The sequence below is a fragment of the Phalacrocorax carbo genome, chromosome 8, assembly GCF_963921805.1.
Source record: "Phalacrocorax carbo chromosome 8, bPhaCar2.1, whole genome shotgun sequence".
Classification (NCBI taxonomy): domain Eukaryota; kingdom Metazoa; phylum Chordata; class Aves; order Suliformes; family Phalacrocoracidae; genus Phalacrocorax; species Phalacrocorax carbo.
The window spans coordinates 24,003,879-24,021,496 of NC_087520.1; the positions used below are offsets into that span (position 1 = coordinate 24,003,879).

The 17,618-nt window shown below is 56.6% G+C and overlaps 1 protein-coding gene across 3 annotated transcripts; it reads left to right on the top strand.

Annotated features, from left to right (window-relative positions):
- Window positions 1–488: 488 nt before the first annotated feature.
- Window positions 489–17,443, top strand: HSD11B2 (hydroxysteroid 11-beta dehydrogenase 2). Of its 3 annotated transcripts, none has more exons than XM_064459191.1 (5): window positions 489–811; window positions 14,986–15,219; window positions 15,479–15,664; window positions 15,918–16,055; window positions 16,542–17,443. In XM_064459191.1, exons 1-5 carry the CDS (start codon window positions 541–543, stop codon window positions 16,901–16,903), a joined length of 1,191 nt encoding a protein of 396 aa, XP_064315261.1. In that variant the 5' UTR covers window positions 489–540; the 3' UTR covers window positions 16,904–17,443. The 3 variants fall into 3 exon arrangements, with proteins under 3 accessions (XP_064315261.1, XP_064315262.1, XP_064315263.1); XM_064459192.1 differs by having other exon boundaries at window positions 15,007–15,219; XM_064459193.1 differs by lacking the exon at window positions 15,479–15,664.
- The last annotated feature ends 175 nt before the right edge of the window (window positions 17,444–17,618 follow it).

A 17,618-nucleotide genomic window follows, 5' to 3' on the forward strand; every position in this document is an offset into this window, starting at 1 on the left:
GGTGGCATGATGTCCTGAGCCGTGCTGAGCTGAGTTAAGCTGAATCGAGCTGAGCCATGCAAAGCCAAGCCATGCCTACCTACATGGCATGATGCCAAGCTGTGCTGAGCCGAGCCGCGCCGAGCCGCGCCAAGCTGAACTGCGCCTACCTAGGCAGCGTCATGTCCTGAGCCGTCCCGAACCGAGCTGAGCCGGGCCGAGCCGTGCTGTAGGTGGCCCGATGTCCGTAGCCGCGCTGAACCGAGCCTAGCTGAGCTGCGAGCCGTGCCTACCTAGGCAGCACGGTGTGCCGAGCCGAGCCGAGCCGAGTGGTAGCCGTCAGGACGTCCCTGCGGGCTCGCCGCCGCCGACCCCGGCACCGCTCCCCCGGTGCGGTGCCGGGCCGGTCCCGGGGGTGCCCGGAACCCCGGTGGGGAGCCGATCGCCTCCCATTGGCGGGGAGGGGAGCGGTGCCGCCCCTTTCCCACCGCCGGGGCGGTTATAAACGGGCGCGGCGGGGCCGGGCGCGGCGGCAGCGGCGGGGCCGGGCCCGGGCCCGGGATGGAGCCGGGGCTGGAGCGCTGGGCGTACGGCGCGCTGTGGGCGGCGCTGGCCGGCAGCCTGGCGCTGCGGGCGGCTCGGAGGGCCCTGGGGCCGGGCCGGGGGCTGGTGCTGCCTCTGGCGCTGCTGGCTGGGCTGCAGAGCCTGTGCCGAGCCTGCCTGCCGCTGCCCCTGGGGCTCGCCCTGGCCGCAGCTGCCGCCTGCCTGCTGCTGTGGCGGGCATCGCCCCGCAGGCTGCTGCCGGTGGCGAGCAGAGCCGTGCTGGTTACAGGTGAGTGTGGGGACACGGCCTCGAAGCCCTTTACGGCCCCGGCGTAGGGTCGGGGTCGGTGGGGAGAGGGGTGTCCCACGGCCACCGGTCTGGTGCTGCAAGCGGGGTCCCACCTGGGTGCCATCCCGGGGCAGAGTCACCAGCTTACCTGCTCATCCCTCCTCCTCCTCCACGTCCAAGCGGAGCTGGCCGGGCTGTAGCTACTGTTACCCTCGCCCCAAAGCGAGGAGGCTTTTAGGGAGCTGCATTGGCCCCTGCAAGCGGCTCCTCGACTCCGAGCATCGACCACCAGTCACAGCGTGATGCAGGAAGATGCTTTTCCTGAAAGCTGGGAGATTGGATGGGGTGCGTGGTGGGGCTGGCGCAGAGCTGGACCACTGCTTTTGGAGTGCCTTGGCTGGTCCGAGGGCTGTCCTCTCCTCGCCTCTGGAGCCATGCTTGTTCTTAGAAAGCTTCTTGTGGCATTTCTAGAGGGTACAACAGAGCTGGCCACCTGGGGCTGAGCACCACTACTTCTTCCAGATCTCTGTCCCAGGAGCTGCTGGGGCAAACGGGGCTGTTCCCCCTCTTTGCAGGGGTATCCTTGGGAGGTGCTGCTTAGCTGCTGCCCAGCTCCTCTTCTGGCTGCCTGGTACAGAGCTGCTCCTTCGGGAAGGTGGCTCTGCAGGGGATGTGCTGTACTCCCAGCCCAGGATTTGCACAGGTCTGGCTTGGTGGCTGATTTTCTTCAGGATATCTTGGTACACAAGTGCCTTCCCTTCTCCTCCCTCCTGGCAGTGGGACTTGGAGGATGATGAAGGTAGCTGGGGTCAGCAGGTGCTTTGCTGTGAGATGATGGCAGCTGGCACGGTATGAGGAGGAAGCACTGGAGTCAGGGTGGCTGTTGCCACAGGTGTGCTGGGCGGGTGCTGCTGCCTTCACATGGATGCAGAGGGGAGGGAAACCTGTGGGCATGACCTTGGTGGTGTCCGCAAGGCCAGGAGCTTGCATCCTGGCGGGAATGTCTGGGCTGGGAAACTGCCAGGTTGGCAAATGGGGTGTGTGTGTTACCTAGAAAATTGGGTCTTGTGATGGAGAGTCGCTTTGAGAAGGAAAGGTGAGAGCTGGGTCACCTGTCCAGCTTGAAGGGCTCTGTGGCACTGGTGGGAAGCAGAGCGAGGCCATTCTGGAGGAGGAAGCTCAGAGGGGCAAGTAAGCGAATGAATGAAGGATTCAACTGAGTGAAGGTTAAAGCTCTGGTGGGGCAGGGCTACCTGGGGAGGACATGTCTGACAGCCACGTGCTTGTAGGTGCTTTGTGGCATGCCAGGTCAAGCCAGCCCTCGCTCTGTGGCATTGCCTGTATAATTAGTGAGTCAGTGGCTGGAACAAGGTGTTCTTGCCCTGGTGCATTGAGGTGACACCTCTGCAGCTCTGGTGTGTTTGCTTTCAGCTGTAAATACTTTGTGGTTTTACAGGTTTGAGATGCTGCCTGTGGTGTAAGATTGGTGCTTCCTTACTGCTGCTCCAGCAGGTGCCTGCCAAGGGGCAGATGCAAGGGCTGCTTTGGCTGGGATGACATCCCTCACTTAAGTATTTGCATAGTAATTAGCCTGATTCTTTTGTGGATTAATTCTGGACACCTCCTGGCAAGTGGGTAATGAGTGTCACCAATGTCTCCTGTGGGAGTAGCTGGGGAGGGTCAGTGCAGGAGCAACCTTCTCTTGGAGAAAGGCAGCCTGGCCTTCCTTTTGCTCATGGGAAGCAAAACATGGCAGAGGGAGAAGTGTGGACTTGGGTGCCTTGTGGTTCTGAGTATCAGTGAAGGTGTGTGAGGTCGCAGACAGGGCTTCTGCCATGCTGGATGTCATGCTGGACTGTGCAGGTCAACCAAGAAACACAATAAAATCCACTCCTGATGCCCACCGCAGAGCAGCGCAGGTCCCAGCCCAAAAGTCTTTGGGCATTGTTTCCTCTTATACTTCTTGGCTGCTGGCTTAATCCTGCAGCAGGGATTTGCTGCAGCACAGGTTCAGTGATGCTTACCTGGAGCACGGGAATGTGGCTTTAGTGCTGTTGTATCTCCTGGTCAAGATGTCCCAGCAATCCAAGACCCCCTTGGAACCACCCCAAGTTGAGCTCTGCCTGTGATGCTCCAGCTCTATGTGCTGCTGGTCCAGACATCACTGGCTTATCAAACCTGAGTTTATGAGAGGGGTTGAAGGAAAACTAATTGTGCAGTTCAGTGGGAAAGTAGCAGAGCAGCTGTGGAGCTGTTGCAGAGCAAAGCTGCTGACCCTGTGGTAGCAGCAGGGACTAGAAAGTTGTGGCTTTCCCTTCTGTTCCAGGTTTGCATTTCAGGTGTTGCACATGGGGCTGGAGTTTGGTTGGAGCAGGGATGGGCAGCTGCCTGCTGCTGGAGGGGAGCAAGGAATGCTGTGGTCTCCCATGGTGCATCCTCTGGGCTAGCAAAGTAGATGGCCACTAGTCCCTGTGGTGCTGTGTTTATGCGGCTGTGACCTTGGGGCTCTTGCTATGCATCCCGATTGCCTGTCTTCTCCAGGAGTGAGACTCTAGTGTATGTAGCCTTGCCAGGGGCAGGGAGTAAGGAAAGTGTTAATCCTGCCTTCCTAGGGGAGGTCACAGCTGCTTGCAGTGAGGAGGAGAATGCCCTGTTCAGCTTGGGCTGGGAGAGGTCAGCCCTGGGAGGACAGGCAGGATGAGGGGGGTGTAGATCAGCTGCTCTGACCCAGGGCTGGGAAGAAGATGGCAGCCATCTCCATGCTGCCCTTGACATGTTGTCCTGAGCCTGCCCATGAGTCCAAATCCACCTTGAAGATGAGCCCATGGTCTGGCACAGGCTTTGGCCAAGTGTGGGAAGCTGGAGGGACCCCAGCACACCTGTGGTGTGGGCAGGCTGGATACAGACAGCTGCCTGGCTCAAGGCTGATCTGGCACCAGCAAGCTGTGGGGTAGCTGATACCTGGCATCCTTTGCTGCCTATGTGTGGGTCAGGGCAACCCAGGGTGCTGATCCTGGTGGTTGGCACCCATGGGGCAGCCATGCAGGTGTGTGCTGGCAGCTCATCAGGAGCAGCATTGCTCCAAGCATCAAAGGGCTTGTTTCTGGGTGTGCATGCCCCTTCCCAAACCTGAAAATGGCACTATTGGGTGTCCTGGTGTGTGTCAGAGTCCTCTGAGCTGTGTGAGCGAAGAGGAGGGGTGTTGCTTTTTATCCCCTACCTCCTTCCTACCATCAGGAATAGATATAAAAAGCGCTCTAGTCTCTGTAGCCTGTGCAAGGGTGACGGTCTGCAAGAGCAGTCTCGGGGGGAGGTGATGAGCCACCATTGCTTGGCCTCTCCAGATTCAGGCTGACAGCACTTTATGCAATGTTTGGTTTTGACCTGGGTCGGTTTAGTTGTGAGCCTTGATCATCCTTTGGTCTCTGGTCTTATTGGATGCCTGGAGATTTGGCAATTCCATGTAAGCCACCCAGCACAACTGGGTTTAGGGTTTGGAGGTGGTGGAGGGAGTGCTCTGAGCATCCTGTGGCTCTGCAGTGCAGCTGGAGCAGTTGTGAGCCCCTTGCTTGTATAGCTCTGCTGTGTGCAGCTGCTTGGAGTGGTTTTTCAGACAGTAGCCAATCACCCAATTTACTGCAGATCCTTGAAGATGACTGAATGCAAACTAGTCCATAGACCCTGCCTGCCTGCAGGGTTTTGCCAGGGTAGAGGGAAGACATGACCTGTGTTGCAAGATATTAATTCTTACACTTCAGCTTGGATGATAAGTTGAAAAGAGTGAAGCATTGCTGTCTGTAAAGGTTGCACTAGAATTACACAGCTCTGAAATAATCCAAAGCCATAGGACTGCTGCCTGCAGGAGGTGATTTGGGTCCCTTGCATCCTTGTTCCTCCTTGGTGTAGCCTACAAACCCAGGAGGCATCTGCAGACCAGTCTGTCCCATAACAAATGATCTTTGTGAACAAAACTCGTTGGCAGGTCAGGCTGCTCCAGACCAAAACCTGCCATGTTTCCCCTGCAGTGAGGAAGGAGGAGAAGAGGGGAAAACTTGGTTTTCCTGGTGAGGCTCTATTGTTACAATTGCATGCCCTATTAACAATCTGAAATGGGTCAGAGCTTCAGATCATGTTCAAGGTTAACAGAGGCTTTGCAACTTGATCATAGTCAAGCAGAGCTTCAATATTTCCCATGGACTCAACAGATGTTGAAGCATCTGATGACTGCAGCAGGATGGAGTGATTCAATCCAGACATTGGGATTCTTGCTGTTCTGCTGTGAAGATAAATCACTTTCCTTGGTGAGAGAGCAGCATTGCTCCCATCTGGACTTTGATGCCCTCCCTTAGTCCCATTTTCCAACTAAACTGGGTGATTGGAAGATGTTAGGGGGCCAGACTTTGGGGCCAGACTTTGGGGTCATTGAGTAATGCATGCTGGCTTGGAGATGGGCACCACTGCTCCAGGTCATGGCTGGAGCACTGGCATGGCACGCTCGCAGCCTGTATTTGGTGCTGAGCCTGCCAGCAGCCTTGTGATGAGTCAAGCTTCATGCAGTGGCACTATAGCTCTCCATAGGGAACTTTTTCTCTGCTTCTGGAGCCAGTGAGACAGCTCAGAGATACCTGAGGTCTTCCCCAGGCTAAGTGCAAGCTGAAAATCAGCTCGTTTCCTGGAACTCCATTGGTTTTCCAGGATCTATTAAAAAATAACAGCAGAGACAACAGCTCCTCCAAGCTGAGGAGGGGAAAGGAACAAAACCAAACACCCAGACTCCAACCCTGGTGTACCAGCAGTCCTTTGCATATTTAATGGAGGAAAAAAATATGCAGCATCTAGTCTCTAGTTATGGGTTTTGCTGCCAGTGTCTGGGAGCAGAGCAGAAAACCTTCCTCTGCCTTTCTTTGCAGGGCTGAAGCTCTCCCCTGACCCTGTCAGCAGCCCTCCACAGTTTTAGAATTATTCTTTTCCTCAATAGGTTTCTTCAGAAAGATACCTACCCCTGCTTACCACAGATGTTTAGATATATATGCTCAGCTTTTTCTCATTTATCTATTTAATAAGCACTTCAAAGCCTGCTAAAAACACAGACCTGTTGGGGTGGTTTTTTAGCACCGTTAACCAAAAATGATGAGCACAGCTAATTAGGAGGAAAAGCGTGTAGAAGTTGCACACTGTGGGAGAACAGAGTTGGTAGAGAAACCCAAGCTGGCTTGATTAGTGCTCGGGGTTATGTGGGGACATGAGAGTAACAAAGCAGAGACTTCCCTGCAGAAATGAGATTGTCAGATGGGAACAGATGCTTCGGAAGAAGTGTAGGCAGTTGCTGCACTCTAGTCCAATGAGCAGCACATCTTTAATGAGGTCTGGGATTGTGTTACCCACTGAGTCCAGCTCGCCTCAAGGCAGAGTCTGCTTACAGAGAGCCGTGCTGCTTTACTACTGGTAGCATAGGGGTGGTGGACTTGGCAAGCCAGGGTTTGGCTTGAGTGGGGATGGGGTGAGGGCGTCTTCAAAGTGCCTCCACCAAGCCTGGGCAAGCATTTGCCTTCTTCCCATAGCCTTCTTTCAGTGCTGGGTCCAAAACCCCAGCTGGGTGACTTCTGCTTACCCAGCTGACCTGTGCAGGGGGAAAGGCTGCAGGGCTTTCATACCTCTTCACCTCCTGCAGTCTCAGATCTGAGATACTTCTGTGGAGCCAGCAAGGTGTAAAATGCCCAAGACTGTTGCTGCTGTCAGTGCACTGCTATAGGTACAGTTTGGGACTTGTTTTTGACCTTGCCCAGCATATGCCTGTTACCTCCTCCTCTGGGTTCCCCTGGCTGCTAGGGTATATCCACGGTCTCCAATACCTGTTCTCCTGTCCCAGCCTGTGCATGCTTCCACATGCAACATTATCACTTCTGCTTCCTTTGCTCCTGGAGAGCTGCCAGCCCTTTTATCAACTTTCTTGTTGAGAGCTGACTTCCCTGTCGCGCATGGTGCTGTCCCAGGATTCGCTGGCTCTAAGGCTGTAATCTTGAAAAGCAGTTTTCAGCTATACAGGCTTTGTGTTGGTACAGCCTTTTGCTGGGCGGCTGACACTGGGGAGCCAGATGGTGGGTGCTCCCCGGGCAGGTGAGTCGAGGTCCTGGAGGAGGTACCTGCCCTGATGTCTTCTGCAGAGGCTTTGGATGTCTGGCCTCTTCTAAGCCTTTCTCTGTTTCTTCTGGTGGTGCTGATCTTCTCGTGCTGGGTCTCTCAGATTCCACCAGATATACTCTTGAGCAGATCTGTGATCCCTCCCTACCCTGTTTCTCCACTCTGGTGGTCATACTCCAGTTTAGTATAAACATCATGCCATGCACATCTGCTTCTCATAACCTTGTCCAAAGACACTGTGACCAATGCTTGCTCGTCTCCAGGGTCCTAGTTACCAAGCTCTGTAATCTGGTGTGTGCAGCCATCCTGTGCTGATTTCTTTCCCCCCTTCAGCTGAAGGTCATGTCTGGGTGCTGCCCTGTGCATTGCCCTTCAGCCTGGTTCAGCATGACTATGTCCAAGCACATCAGCCTGGAGGGCCACCTTCATGTAATTTAGGAAAATACACCAAAGTAGTCTTGTGATACTCAAACTCTGACTCTGAAGAGCTGGTGGGAGCTGCAGGTGGAGGGTGAGGAGTGGACAACTTAAATCAGGTACTGAAGGGGCTGGTGTGGTTTGAGGTGGTCATGGGGGTATGGCTCTTAACCTGGAGGTCTAAACAGCTCAATGTATTTTAAAAGCTGTCTTAGCTGAAGCTCAACTTGTGCTTACTCAAGTGTTTTGCTTGGTTTCTAAAAAACAAAACCCCTGAGCTCCACATGGCTCTGCAAGCTGCAAGAGAAAGTACAGTTGGTGCAACTGCAGAGCCCATCATGATGTGGGGATGGACAGGGCTTGCATCTCTTTTTCTGCTTGCCTGGGCTTGTGGCATGTAGTGGGAGTTTATTCTTATGACAAGGGGAGTGATGAGTTGGCACCTTACAAGCAAAGTAGAATTTTGCCACCAAAATACCCCTGAACTGCTACAACTCCATTGAAACTGCTGTAGCTTTATTGTGGTGCTGCAAACTCTGAGCTGCTTAACACTCTGATCCCCGGGGCTTACTCTGGAGTGACTGCTTTGGTCAGCACTGCCCAAAAATCTGGCTTTGTCCCTGCTGGTACTGTCTGTCCCAGTCCCCTGTGACTTATCCACCTCCATGGTGTGGTGGGTGGAGTGGCACCCTGACTGTGTGGTAGTTCAAGGATCTTCCATGGCTGACCTGACCCACCATGTGGCCAGATGTTCTCCTGGTCCTGCAGAGGCTGTGGTGCTTTTCTGTTCTGGCTGGAAATACCTTCCCCGAGATGTCCTGGGGTGGTGATAGCTCATGGTGGTCCATGTATAGAAGAGCTGGTCTTCCCTTCTGCTGCTTGTGGATGGCTTAGTCCTGCCTGTAGTAGACATTAGGCACAATCTTCTGCCTCTCCTTGCAGGTGCTGGGGCCTGATGTGTTATCACATGTGAGAGATGGATGTGGGGCTTGGTTGGTGTTTTTCCAGCCTGCTGGGGGTCCCTGGGGAGCCTTTATGCAGCCCAGGAATGCTCCCCCACAGGTGCCCCAGCCATGGCTTTGCTGACACCGCTTTGTTCCCTGTAAGCATCTTCAGTGTCACCTCCTGGCCATGGCTGGTGGAGCTGTCTGACTTTGCAGTCGGGCTCCCGTCTGGGCTCTCTCTCTCCAAGGTCCCAGGCAGATGTGTTACTGGTGCTGGCTTGGCATTGGTGCCAATCTGGTCGAGCTGTCCCTGGGCTGTGGGTGTCTTTCCCAGCGACAGATCTTGCTGATGGATAGCTTTTGCGGCTTACTGGTGCTTTGTTCTGGGTTTGCTGTGTTCCCTCTGAAGGTGATTATTAACCCAGTTATCACTGCAGCTTTTCAACACCCTCTTCTTGGTGGAACATCCATCTACCCCAGATCAGCTCTGATGTATGGGCTGTGCCCTTTCCCAGGTGATGTTTGTGCTGCCATCTCTTCCCACTTATCCCTGCCTGTGGGAAGCTCAAATCCTTGACCAGGAGAGTCCAGCTGCTCTTTTTGGGGAATTGATCTCACCTTGGTGGAGATGGCATCTGCTGGAAGATCCCATCCAGCCCTGGGATGCGGCAAGTGGCTGCTTCTAGGAAATTTCCTGCACCCTTTTTCTGCGAAACCCTGAAGCGCTGCAGTGTTGCTGGCAGGAGAGGCACTTCCTCTGCCCTGCTTGCAGCCCTGGGTTGGCCCTCGCTGGCAGCAGCATCACTGCTGTGCCAGGGCTGGGCTATGTACCAGGCTGTCCTGTGCCTACTCCTCCTGTGTCTGAGGAAGATTGGTGTTTTTGCATGTGCTGACACTGCTGGTGCAAACCCTTAGGCTGAGCTTAGCAGTTATAGGTGCCAAGCCACCTTCCTGAGAGCTTAAAGCCAGTTCTGAGGCTGACTGTAAGCTTATGGGTGGATCCTGGCCTTCTTGAGCAGGCACTGGCCTTGTGCAGGGAAAGGTGGCTGGGCTCATTTCTGTCCCGGCTGCACTAGGGCCATATGCTGTGTAACAAGCTCCCGGCTTCATTAGCAAGCAGCATCTGCTGCCCAGATTTGGCAGGGGGATAAGGCATCTGAGTGGATTTTAGTGATGGGGAGGGCTGCAGCTCCCTGTGCTGATTTATCTCATGGCTGCTCTTGTGCCACTGGGCCCCCGATATTGATGCACCAGAGCTGGCTCCTGCTCTTGAGAAATGGGCTTTAATTCAGGAGCTGTGGTCACATCTGCACCAGCCTTGGGGCTACTTGTCATCTCTGCCTGGCTGCTTCAGGTTGTCTAGGCAGAAAATCAGATTTTCCTCCTTCTCTGTGGTTTATTAAGTGAAAGATATCTCCCTGGGTGGAGGTGATGGGGTGTGAGGCTTCAGAAACACTTGGCTAATCTGTTGTAATTCATACCATCTGCCCCTTGTCCCCAGCATGGGGAGGGGTTTGGGTCACCCTCATATTCCCTGTGGTGATGGGTGTCCCCAGGTCTACCTTCTCCCATGGTCCGGAGGCCTCTCTGGGGGGCTGGGGGTCTGCCTGGCCCCCACCCCACCCCATAGGATGTGCTGACAGATGTGGCACCTCACCCTGTGCTGGAGGAGCTGTCAGCACCTGGGCCCATAATCCATAATCTCCCTCTGCTTGTGCTGTGGGTGGGGAGCCTGGGGGAGCAGTGTGTGCCCCCCCTTGCCTCAGGTCCTGCCCAGGGAAGAAGGCTGAGGCTTTGCAGGGATGCCCACCCAGGCTGCTTGGGTGGGCAGCTTGTGCATTGTCTCCTTGCTGGGGATTTGGGGATGGGGTTTGGGTCATCCCTGAAGGCATCTCCCTGGGTTTAATTTCATTTAATGTAATTAGGCTCATGGCTTCCTGAAACCAGATGCTGAGGACCAGCAGCAGCATTATCAGGGCTGCTACCACCTTCTGCCACCCTGGCCCCATCCACCAGCACCCGGGCACTGGGGCTGCTCCCAGGGGGGCATCTGTGGGGAGCAGGGACACCCTGCTGCTGGCACAGCATGCTGCCATGTGAGCTGCCAGCTGGGGTGCGGTTTCCTGTTGACGGTGATGCCGCTGGCTGCAGTGGGGTGGGGGCTGCTGGTGCCCCTGCCTGGCCCCACTCCCTTGGCAGAACTGTGGGTGCAGGCGGGCAGCGGGTGATGGCTGGCCAGGGAGGAGAGCGCCAGCAGGCGGATGTGGTAGCTCAGCTGCCATGGGCACAGGTGCTCCTGCCATCCCCTCCCTCCCCAGTGCCCTGCCAAGAATTTGTTCCTTCTCGCCTGGAACTGACATCACCCCTTTATCACTCCTTGCTCCAAATGTGCATGGCATCTGGGAGGTGTTGACCACAGGGCCCTGCCCACAAATGCTTTTGCTGGGTGCTTTGTCCTGCCCCATGCAAGGACCTCCTCCCCCCAAACCCCTTTTGGGATGTCCCATCCCCTCTGATGGCACCATCCCTGCTGTGTCCTGCTCCAGCCACCCCACCTTGCCCTGGGCTGCTTCATCTGCAGGGTCCCCATGGTGCTCCCAGAATGGAGCCAGGATGACTGCCCCCAAGCAGCCAAGCCTGGATCAGTCCCTCCTGCACCCACTCGGGTGCCTGGCTGAGCCTCCCTGTGGTGCGGCTGGGCTCAAACCTGTCCCGCGCCTGGAGGAGCTGGATCCAAGGTGGTGGTGGAGAATCCTGCTGGGGCCAGAAGGCAACACCTCTGAGCAAAATGTCAGCCATGTTTAGCTTGGCATCCCAGGCAGGATTTGAGCTTGAGCCTATGGAAACAAACAGCTCAGTGTGCTAATCTGCTTGGCCTCAGTGCCCCAGCACTCCTCCAGCTGATGGTGTCCTTGAGCCCAGCACTGTCCTGGGGCTGGGAGGCTGGTAACAGTGATGACAGCCCCTTCTTGGTGAGGCATCTTGGGTGGGGTGGTAGGACACACAGCCCAAAACCTCTGTGCAGGAGGTGGAATTGATATCCTTGGAGTTGGGGAGTGGTAGCAGGGGGACATGTGGGGCATCCAGGCAATGGTCTGCAGAGCTGGGAAGGGGATGATGCTGCTCCAGGTGTCTGACCCAGCTGACAGGCACCCATCTGACTCTGGGCTTTGTGAGAGTTGAGTGTCCCCAGAGGATGCCCTCAGCCCATCCTTGCCAGGTACCTGGGTGCCCCTGGGGCTGCCCGTGCTGCCAGTGCTAACTGGGGGAGCTGGTCCATTGAGGGATGCTTAGCCTTGGGGCAACCCCTCTCCAGCTTCCACGCCAGGGTCCCAGGCTGGGGTGGCTGTGCTGAGAGCAACTCCTGGGGAAGCTGCTGCTGTGCCCAGGCACCAAGCAGCTTTGTAGCCACATGGAGCTTCTTCAGCCAAGATTTGTTTCTGACTATTGAGGTTTTGCAGGTCAGTGCTGGTCCTCTCCATTGTGTGTGACCCAGGGATGAGGATACACAGCTCACTGCTCAGTTGGGGAAGCCACTCCCATGTCGTACTGGGGTGAGCACCATGGCCCCATGCCACCAGCCCACCCACCCTGGTGTTGGGTGCGGGGGTGGTGGGGCAGTTGTGGTTTGGCAGCTCCTGGGCAGTGACTGTGTTATCTCATGTCTCAGCTCCACTCAGCAAACTCTGGCATTGATTCTGAGCATGTGTCTGTGCATGGCACCCTTGGTCCTGGCTGCGGGAGCAGTGTAAATACGTGAGACAGCAAAAAGCCAGCACTGTGCCGTGCCTGACTCACCTGAAAAATGTGCCAGTGCCAAACCAGGACTGTGGCTTCAGCTGGTGGCATGTGAGCCTGTGCTGTAGTCTGGCCCTGCAGCAAGGAAGTGTGAGGGGTGCCTGCCCCCTGCCATGGCTGAGCAGCGAGTTGGCCGGGAGATGCTAGGCTGCTTTGTCTTATGCTGGCACAACTCAGCTCCTCCAGTTTTACCAGCAAGGGGCATCTCTGGGCGGTGGGCATGCCATGTCATATGGTCGTCCTCTTCACCCTCCCTGAGCGGGCAGGAGGCTGACCCTAGAGCTTCTGCAAAGTCCCTGGGGAGTTGCTGCTGACCTACTGCTCCGGCAGAAGTCCAGCTGGCCCCTAGGGCTGGTGTTTGCCCCTGCTTGCTGAGCCTGCGGAGCTCTGCTGGATTTTGTAACTCAGGCTCTGCTTCTGTTGCAGCAAAAGTGTCTGGCTGCTGGCCTGGAGCCTGTGGCGGGTTGTGATGGGGCTTCAAGCTGCCTGTCCTCCGCCATGCTCCCTATGCTGTGCTTCTCCTGTGCTTGGTCTGACCATGGTCCCTCCTAGCAGCATGGATGCAAAACTGGTTGGCAAGCTGGGAGCTGAGGCGGGCAGTGGAAACTGGCACCAGCATCTCCTCGTGATTCAGCATCCTCAGAGGGCAGCATGCCCAGCACCAGCCTCACCAGGGCTGTGCAGACTGGCCGGCTCCGGTGCTCCTGACAGGGCTGAGCCAGTGACGGTGGCTCCTGTGCCAGCCCCAGGGTGGCTGGCGGCTTGTGTGCCAGTAGCCACAGGGAGCAAGCATGGCCCTGAGCAAGCTGCTGTGCTTTTGGGCCACGTGTTATGGTCCCAGGGGCTTTAATTCTCCCTCCCTGCAATCTTGGCCATGCCTGAGTATGGTGGCTGGGAAGCTGAGCAGCTCCAGAGACCTTAAATAACACTAGAGCACCCTCACCCTCCTGGCCCTGGGCCTCCAGCTGGCCTCCCAGGAGTTTTTTTTGTGTGTGTTTTGTTTTTGTTTTTTTTGTGGTGTTTTTGTGTGTGTGTGTGTGTGTGTGTGTGTGTGAATAAATTAAAACTTCCGAAACAAGCTCTCTGACCGCCCCATCCCTCTAAAGCAAAACAAACCTTACCTGGCTTGGCTGGCACATGGCCGTGTTTGCTCCTTCCTTGCCAGGCTTGTCCGAAACAAGCTGGCAACCCTGGCTCTCTGAGGTTTTTGGGATGCTTCCCAGTGTTTTCAGGCTTGGGAGGTGATACTTCATGTTTGGCTTGGAAGCTTTTCTTGATGGCTGGGGCAGGAGCAGTGCAGGTAACTGTGTCCCGGCAGCGGGCAGGGTGCTGGCTGCAGCATGGTGAGGCTGTGGCCACAAGCACTTTTATTTTTAAACCTTATCTTTATTGCAGTTTTCTCCTGCCCTGTTGGGAAAGATGAAATGCACCTTATCTGGCCGGCTGCTGGCAGCACAACCTGTTCCCAGGAAGGGGAGAGGCGGATGTGCTGCACCGGCAGCCTGTGGCACCTTCAGCATCCCCTGCGGCACCAGAGATGGTGCCGGGGGTGATGCTGAGCCAGCATGGCATGTACCTGTGGTGGGTGGCTCTGCCAGGAAAGGGGAGGGTCCCTGAAGCCCCTTCTTGCTAGCTGAGCACCTCCAGGGTGTGTTATCACAATGGGCTCTGGCCAGGGCCTTTATCATGGGTTTCTGATGCAGCAATAAAGTAAAGCTGAGCTGGGGACTGGCCTGCAGATGCTGAGCCAAGGATGGCTTAGCTGGCACCCAGAGAGCTGGAGCCACCAGACCCCCAGTCCTGGGGGTGCAGGAATGGGGAGCTGAGGGGGCAGCCAGTCCCCCTACCCAACCCAGGGCTGGTCAGAAGGGTGCTGGGAGGGGTCTAGAGTGTCATGGAGTGAATGGCACTGCCCAGGGTCACCATTCTGTTCATCCTGGGGTGGCTCCAGGCAATGGTAGGGCCCTTTCTCAGGGAAGTCCTGAGGAACACCCAAGGGTGCCAGGTGATGGGGGAGGGTGTGAGGGGGTTGTGTGCAGGGGCCTTGGGGCTGCCCTGTTAATGGTTAATGTGACTGGGCAACAGCACAGGCTCCCCCAAGCTATCACCACCACCATCAGCCCTGTTCCCAGGGCTGATGTACCTTGCTGCTGCTGTTTGTTTGTTGGGCCGTTCCCCAGCCACCCAGACAGTGGCTTTGTGGGTACGGGTCACATGCAGTAACCCTGCTCAAGCTGAGATAGAGGAGATGAGCATGGACCAGGCATGGCAGTGCCCACTGCTCCCCCATGGGGGACATCCCCATTGCCTTGAAGGATGGATCCCTCTTTTCCACACACAACCCGAACCCCCAGTTTTAATCCTCTCAGCACCAGCCAGGTAAGGGAGTGCTGTGCCTCTTGGCCACCATTTCTGGGAGGTGAAAAGCAGTTGGGGAAAGGCAGTCTCCCCCATGGAGCCTTGTGCTGGTGCCCAGTGGTGCTTTTGGAGGACGTTTTGGGGGTAATGGCTCCTGCCCCTCATCACTGCAGGACTCCTGGCTGTCCTGGTGCCTTGCCATGCTAGCGTTTTTACCCGCACCTCACATCAGAGAGGTGCCTGGGGCGATGGGGTTGCAGATAAGGGAGTGTTTTCTTCCTCCTGTGTGCAATAGGAAAGAAAACAGCAGCTCCATGACCTTCGAATGCCCCAGGGCAAAGTCATGTCCCTGGCAGGTCCTGGAGCTGGAGTGGGGCAGCAAGCCCTAAGTAGGGGACTGGTGCCAGTAGTTTGGTCCCTGGGGATGGAGAGGCGGGGCTGGGGGGGATTTGGGGGGAGGGTTGTGTCCCTGGGTGCTGAGGACAGATGGCTAGCAGCTGTCACTGGCCACTGCAGGGCTCCACTCGGCTTTTGCAGGCTGTGACTCGGGCTTCGGGCAGGCAACAGCACAGCACTTGGACGCCATGGGCTTTCGGGTGTTTGCCAGTGTTCTGGACCCTCAGGGTCCTGGTGCCCAGGAGCTGCGCAGGAGCTGCTCGCCAAGCCTGACGCTGCTGCAGATGGACCTGACCAAGCCAGAGGACATCCAGCATGTCCTGCAGCACATCCAGGCCCATACCAACAGCACAGGTAGGAGCCCTCGGCGTACCCCAGGGCACCATGCAGCTCCCTGGGACCTCAGCTTGCAGCCAGCATGGCAGTGCCAAGCCTCCATGCGCTGCTCTGCACTGCAAGCTGCATCCCTGCAGGCACCTGTGCTAATGGGGCTTGTCCTGGGGCACCCCACAATTCCCCTGCAGGACCCCCACAAGCCAGGGAGCAGCTGGAATCCCCAGGGTGGGGGGGGTCCCCCATTTGGGTCACCTCTTCAAGTATGCCATCCCTGCAGGACTCTGGGGCCTGGTGAACAATGCCGGCTTCAACGACACCATTGCTGACGCTGAGCTCTCACCGCTGGGCAAGTTTCGCACCTGCATGGAGGTGAACTTCTTTGGTTCGCTGGAGCTCACCAAGGGACTGCTGCCCCTGCTCCGCTCTGCCGGCGGCCGCATTGTCACAGTGAGCAGCCCTGCGGGTGAGCAGCCTGCCTTCAGCATGGCCCACCAGACCCCTGGCACCCTGAGTTTGGGTGCGGGTCGAGCAGCCACATGGTGTGGCATGGCTCCCATCCCTCTCGGCACCTCTGCTTCCCCAGCCAGCTGCATCAAGCTGGCACTCCAAGCCCTTTCTTTGTGCAGTAGCTGGGAGTGCAGCCCTGCACAAGCCATCCCCTGGCTACATGGGCAGCTGCCAGAGAGCCCACTTGCTCATCCTTTCTCTCCTGCAAGGTGACCTGCCCTTCCCCTGCTTGGCAGCCTATGGGACCTCAAAGGCAGCCCTCAGCCTGCTCATGGACACCTTCCGCAGCGAGCTCCAGCCCTGGGGTGTCAAAGTCAGCCTCGTCCTACCTGGCTACTACAAAACAGGTAAGAGGGTCGGCACCCGCTTGCTGCCTGCACCTGCAGGTGAAGGACAGATACCCCGGGGAGGCAGATGATAGAGCAATGGGCCAGTGGTGCAGGATGATGCAGCTTCTGAGCATCCCTGGCCACCTCCCTAGGGATGGTGGCCATCCTGTGGCCTTTGGGGTCTGGTTGGTGAGAGGCAGGGTCTGGATCAAACCCTGCCAGCAGATACTCTGCCACCAGGACTGGCTGGACCAGCTCAGCCACTTTTATGGTAGCCCCATCCCTGCTGCAGGTAGGATCTGAGACCTCTGGTCCAGTCTCAGGCTATGAATAGCCTCCATGGGCCTCTCACCATGCTTCCACTGTGGCAGATCTCTGCCAGGGTTTCAGCAGGACCTTCCTGGGAGGCTGGGAGGGGACTGGGGGCTGCTGGCATTTATGCGGAGGGAGGGATGGAGGACAGGAAGGGGCCGCACAGCTCAGGGGGGAGGCATGTCCTTGCAGGGACTACATGCAACCCTGCCTTCTGGAACCAGCAGAAGCAGCGGCTGGTGGCTAGCTTGCCCCAGGAGCTGCTGCAGGCCTATGGTGAGGACTATGTGGAAGAGATCAACCGCCAGTTCATACAGTTCATGAAGGTGGCAGCGGAGGACCTCAGCGCAGTGGTGAACAGCATCACAGACGGGCTCCTGGCTGCCAACCCAGCCGTGCGCTACTACCCAGGGCAGGGCCTTGGGCTCATGTATTTCATACACCGCTACCTGCCCTATTTTGTCCAAGACTTGTTCTTGAAAGGATTTTTCATCAACCCCAAGCTGCCCCGAGCGCTGCGTCGAGGGGACCACAACGACACGAAGGCAGCCTGACCTCAGCCCACACGCTGTCGCAGGGCAGGAGCCAGCCTTCTCCCAGGATTTCCAGGCACACCAGCCCCCGAGCACATGCGCACCTGCTGGCATCATCCTCCTGCACCGTGGGGGAACAATCAGCACTAGATGTTAAAAACCAAATTGCTTTTGAAAATCAAGCAGATCTATTTTCTATTGTGCAAGAATCAACATTTTCTAGAGACCTTGTTTTTGTATTTTTTCTAAACATGCATCCTCCAAGGGGGCAGCCCCTGCCTGACTCTGTAGCTCTGTACCAGAGGCTGGGATGTACCTCTAGTGTTTCTCAGCTACCAAACATCTTCCTCACTGCTGTCAGAGTTGCAAGCATTTGTCTCCATCTCCTCTTGGCTGAGTCAGGCCTGGGACCCTGTGGCCACTGCCATGCCAGCCCCTGCCCTTCATTACACACTCCATGTACTCCTGGCAAGCAGAGGAGCCAAGGCCAGGCTGCAGAGCTCTTCATGAGATGAACTACATGATTATTGCTTTTTAAATAAATCTGTTCTTGACATGCCACCAGGCTCTAGCAGTCTCCTTCCAGGTGCAGCACTGCAATGCTTGGTCAGGGATGCCCTGCCCACAAGCAGAGCTGAGCTAGGTCACAGCTGGTACCACACCAAGCACTGTGGCAAGAGCCCTGCATGGGACAGCAGGTGCCACAGGCAGCCCCAAGAGAAAGGGTCAGCCATCT

Coding starts and splice junctions, on each gene's coding strand:
- HSD11B2 (XM_064459191.1), top strand. CDS start 541: ATGGAGCCGGGGCTGGAGCGCTGGGCGTACGGCGCGCTGTGGGCGGCG. Junction 15,220..15,478: donor GGCCCATACCAACAGCACAG/GTAGGAGCCCTC, acceptor CCATCCCTGCAG/GACTCTGGGGCCTGGTGAAC. Junction 15,665..15,917: donor CACAGTGAGCAGCCCTGCGG/GTGAGCAGCCTG, acceptor CTCTCCTGCAAG/GTGACCTGCCCTTCCCCTGC.